The sequence below is a fragment of the Lipotes vexillifer genome, unplaced genomic scaffold (assembly GCF_000442215.2).
Source record: "Lipotes vexillifer unplaced genomic scaffold, Lipotes_vexillifer_v1.1 scaffold897, whole genome shotgun sequence".
In the NCBI taxonomy this organism is placed as follows: Eukaryota; Metazoa; Chordata; class Mammalia; order Artiodactyla; family Lipotidae; genus Lipotes; species Lipotes vexillifer.
The window spans coordinates 258,575-263,906 of NW_006785587.1; the positions used below are offsets into that span (position 1 = coordinate 258,575).

General features: G+C 38.1%; 1 protein-coding gene across 1 annotated transcript in view; it reads right to left on the reverse strand.

Moving 5' to 3' along the window:
* The window catches only part of PLCH1 (phospholipase C eta 1), a 110,578-nt gene that overhangs the window by 9,799 nt on the left and 95,447 nt on the right, over positions 1-5,332 (reverse strand). The window contains 3 exon segments of the mRNA XM_007457643.1: positions 3,847-3,971; positions 5,003-5,110; positions 5,202-5,331. Of these exon segments, the coding sequence (XP_007457705.1) occupies positions 3,847-3,971; positions 5,003-5,110; positions 5,202-5,331 (363 nt within the window).

The following is a 5,332-nucleotide window of genomic DNA, read 5'->3' on the forward strand; positions in this document are numbered from 1 at the left end:
AAAGAGTGTATACCGTCAGAGTCCATTTACATAAAGTTTGAGCACAGACTAAATTAATCTGTTTTGACAGGGACTGGTATTTGATGGGGGGAGGGGAGGGCTGGGAGTAGATATTGACTGGGAGGGTGGACGGAAGACTTCTGGGGGTTCTGGATATGTTCCACCTTGATCTGCTTACACACTAATTAATCAAGTTATCCACATTTGATTGGTACACTTTAATGTAGTTAAATCAATTGTGTACTATGATATAAATTTAAAAGTATTTAAAAATAAAAAGATGAAAAGGTAATCTAAAGAAAAATATGAGGGTTTAGTTCCCCTCTTCCTCACCTTTACCTCCCCCATATCCCCTGCCCTCTGGGAGAGGGATCCTGCTTTGTTTGTAATCTGTAAGCTCTCCTTTGTAGTGGCAGTACTGGATAAGTAGCAATGAAGGAATAAAATCCTAAGGAACCCAGAAAGGAGAGAATTATGAAGTCTGGGAAAACATATTTTTAGGAGCTTGGAGAGTAAGGAGAATACAGTTTTGGAGGGAGCTTCATGGAATATGAGCTAGAGGTATGATAGAAAAACATTTTGAGACAGGTGGATAGACACACTTTTTGTTTACTAAATAAATCACAGCTAAAGTTTACTAGTTTTCCATTAATTCTTTGATGCTAAAAGTTTTTCCTTAGAATAGAACACTGTGGTAAAACTGTACCATTGGGAGTCTTGGATTTGGGGGCAGCTAATAAATATGACTAAGGAAAATAAAATAAAATTCCTTAATTTTAAGGAATTTAAGAGGATTAACTTAAGTCTAAATTAAGGAATTTAAGAAGCCACAAGCTTGAAGAACAACTTCTTGCTTCGACACTTGGTTCCTGTGCTGGACTTTGGCAAGTCGTGTAACTGTCTGTGCTTCAGTTTCCTCATCTGTAAACCTAAGATAACAGTGTCCACTTCATCATGCTGTAATCCAGGTGACATGCTGGGAGAATGGAACTGGATAGTGGTAGCAAGATTAGGGAGAGATTTGGGAGGTAGAATGTCCAAGAGATGCTAACTGAGTAGATGTGGAGAGCAAAGAAAAGGTGAAAATTAAAGATGACAATCAATTTTCTGATTAGGAGCAAGAAAAATTATTATTTCATTCTCAGAGAAATGAACAATGTGAGAGATCACAGGCTGAGAATTCAGGGGGACTAGAGGGGGGAGAAACTATATTTTCATTATCCTCTGACTAAAGCACAAATAGTAGAGTATTAGTACTGTAATTTTGTGCCTGGCAGAAATCACAGATGTTTTCAAGTCACATTATAGTTGTTGCAGAAATCTCCGTGTATCACCCATACTTATCACGACTTCAAAATTCTAATAGTTATTCAACCCCCCTCTAGATCCGGCTATCTATTGCATACATATTTGTATGTCACAGTTTGTTTTTAATATACTGATACGTGAATTTCAATATAATTTGTCCTGTGTACCTTTATCTATTTTATTTTACGCATTTAAACACATTATTCTGAGAAGGGGTCCAAAGGCCTCATCAGATGCCAATGGGTTCTATGGCTCAAAAAGGAGTTAAAATCTCCTGACAGAGAACCTCATAAACCACAATAAGGAGGTTGGATTTTATTTTAATTATAAAAGAAGATAATCCTCATACATTTAAATGATTACTCTAACCCCAAAGACTATGTATTACAAAGATAAAGAAATACCGATGCAGTGAAAAACACCTGGAAGAAACCTCCTTATCCAAGTAACATTATCAATCCTGGGATAAACTGACATAATATGGCCCCTGATATGATACACTGAGAAGGATACACATTGCCCATGTAGTATTCCTGCCAAATATGTTTAGTCTGATTCTAATCATGAATAAACAATCAGGTAATCCAAACCGAAGGACACTCTGGACACAACTGGCTTGGACATTTTTAAAAATATCAATATAATGAAAACAAAAGCTGGAGAACTGTTTTATATTTTAAAAGACCAAAGAGAAATGACAACTATAAGCAACGTGTGATTCTTAATTGGATTCTGAATCTAAAAAGAAAAAAAGAAGATGTAAGAACAATTTGGGGACAATGGGGGAAAATTGAATATAGATTTTATATTAGGTAACATTATTGTACCAACAAACTATTGGGTATAAGATAGGCTCAAGGATGTATTGTACAACGTGGGAAATACAGCCAATATTTTGTAATAACTGTAAATGGACAGTAACCTGTAAAAATTGTATAAAAATTTTTTTAATAAAATTTAAAAAAATGAATAAAGTTCTGATGGTCTAAAAAAATAAAATAAAATAGAAAAAAATATATTATTGTACCGATATTAAATGTCATGGGTGTTACGACTGTATTGTGGCTATACAGGATAAACTTCTTGTTCTTAAGAGACAAATGCTGAAGTATTTAGGGATTGGGGTCATGATGTTAACTTACTCTCAAGTGACTCTCCAAAGAAAAGAAAATGCATATATATACACACATATATAAAATTAAATTTTGTTATATTTGCTTTATTTCTCCTTTTCATGTGGATGAGTATATATGTATGTGTATATGTATATTTATGCACACATTTACACAGGAAAGGAAGATAAAGCAAAAGTAACAAAATTTAATGAGTTAATTGGTGAATCTAGGTGCTAGAGATACTGTGTTCATTTTATTATTATTGCAACTTTCCTGAGGTTTGAAATATTTCCAAATAAAAAGTTTGGGGGAAAATATAGGAAGTGAGTCTTCCTTTTTACAGACAATAAAGAAAAATGGAAAGAAGAGGAAGTAAGGATAAACTTTCTGATACTACCAAAATAACTATTCTTGCTGCTGAGAGAACAGAACTGGAAGTAGGGAGGCCAGTGAGCTGGGAGGCTACTGCAGAACTGCCAAGAGATGATGGTGGCTTGGATCAGGCTGAAGGCAATGCAGATGGAAGACATGGTCCCACCCGAAGCTCCTACTTTCTGAGAGGGAGGATATGGCGCCATCTACTGGAGAAAGTGATGAGAACAAATGTTTGAGGAGAGACGAAGTTGAAAATAGCCACTGTGGAGAATAGGACAGAGGACTGATCAGGTGGAGCTGGGATGGCAGTGCAGCCCTACATGTGGGTCAGTGGAGATTTGAGACAGTTGATGGTGGGACCACTGCAGAGCTGCATGGTTTCACCATCGACATTCAAGATCCAGAAAGGATAGTTTAACAGGTGGGAGTGGCAAAGAGCCTGAAGTGATGGACCACTCCTGAGAGGAAGGACGTGAACAGAGGAGGGGCTGACAGGTAGGGAGAAAATGGAGGCCAAGGAGGCCAACAGCAGGTGGAATGGGAATAACGGAATGAAAGCTCTGGAAAGAGGCAGAGGCTGTGGTCACAGAGGGAGACATTTTAAAATCATGCACCAGAAATGCATCAAGGCAAGAGCCAGCCTGTGGCCAGGGAGCAGGTGGCTGATGTGCAGCAGAGATGAGGGTCACAGTGGATGAGAAAGGCGGATGGAAGGTTAAGATGTTCTCCTAGGCAATGTGTCTATTAATAACAAAACTGCTCCTTGCATCTCAGTTTAGCATTGCCAGTGTCAGTCTTGAATCGTGAATTGAATTGTGTTGCACTCATGCCTCCAAAATAGATGATGCACTGCACTCCAGAAAGAATTGTGTGTGCTTTGCCAATAAGTCAGTTAATATCTGATGAGCTGAGGTCAGTGCTCATTTACAAACACACACACACACACACACACACACACACACACACACAGCCCTTAAGACATTTCAGATTAAATGTAAACACAATAAAATAAATCACATAATTAACCACTTGGTCATATACAGCTTACCTCGCCTCGGTCTCCAAACATGGAATCTGGAGGTTTGGGGAGTTGTTGTCCACTAATTACTTTCAGGATGAACTGCTTCTTAGGGTTGGCAGGAAGTGGATCACCAGAGAAAGGGTTGAAAGTACCTAAGCCAAGTAAAGCAGAGGTTAAAAATCTAGGTTTGGTAGCATGGAAAAAATAAACACACACATACCCCCACATACCTTAAGCTTGTAGAACAAAGAAACAATAAATGCTGGATTACTATAGTGTTTCTTAAAGCAAAGAAATTATCACATAACTATCAGTGTGGCTTTTGCCTGAAGGCAATGCCAGCTGGCATTTCCATAGCTGTGTTTTTTTGTTAGAATCTATGCTCCCAAAGGCCAGAAGAATGGACCAATTTAAAACAAGCGTCTGTGATGCAATTATCAACCAAGGCAGGGGGTAAGAGGAACATTTTATTTGAATGTCCATAGTATAGAGAAGGGGAGCAGCTGTCAGATTCACATAATTTTCTATCCTAAACTATTGCAGGTATAGAGTGAATATAATAAACAGAAAGAAGACCTGAAATCAAGTAAACAGCATAGCAAGAAAACACACAAAGTCCAAAATTCTGAAGACACATCTGTCAACAGTTTTTTACCTGAACTGTTAAAAATCCAACTTGGAAATTTTAAAAAGAACTTTAATGAGCAGAACCAAAAGGAAGTGTTTTTGATATAACACTGCGTTATCTTTTGTTGTTGTTGTTGTTAGCACTGTTTTGTAATTGGAATAAACTGACTAAAAAGGGCTTGATAAAATTATTTCAGGTGTTATTACAATTTTGCCAGCAGGTCTCAGACTCATACTCCCTTAGAGAGTTTCTGAAAGCATTCACTTTACAAATAATGCCTAGTGAATATAATGCTGGACCACTGGATTTCAGGTGACAATCCACTGCTATTATCCATGTCCCTTTTTAAGTGCATAACATCACAAGGAACATTCTAAACATCACGCTACCCAAATATTAAACAGTTGTGACAAGAGTTCTTTATTTACATTTCAATACCGAATTTATCTCTTTTTTAAAAATCATGCTGCAAAACAGAGGCATCACACTTTCCACAGAGCTCCTTCAATAGAGTCCTGCTGCATTCAGAGCTGTGACTATGAAATTAACACACACCTTTGCACATCTGCTGGGGTTTAAGGACATAGCCGCAATTGCCATTTGTCTTGAATTTGGCTCGATTTAACTGCATCATTCGCCCTTCAGACTGGTAGTTCAATGCCACTGTGCAAGTTCAAAGTTTAAGAGAATTAGGCAAGACAGCAGCATAGAGTCAAGACACACGGAGAACCACTCCTCCCCGAGGCATACACACCTAGCTGGCAACCTGCGTTCCAGTAGGGCAGAGGGTTGAAGTTACTGGAATCGATGCGGTAGGCAGAGGGATAAATCCTCGTGAGCTGCTTCTGATTATAAGTCATGAACTGCTCAGATTTCTGCTGAACC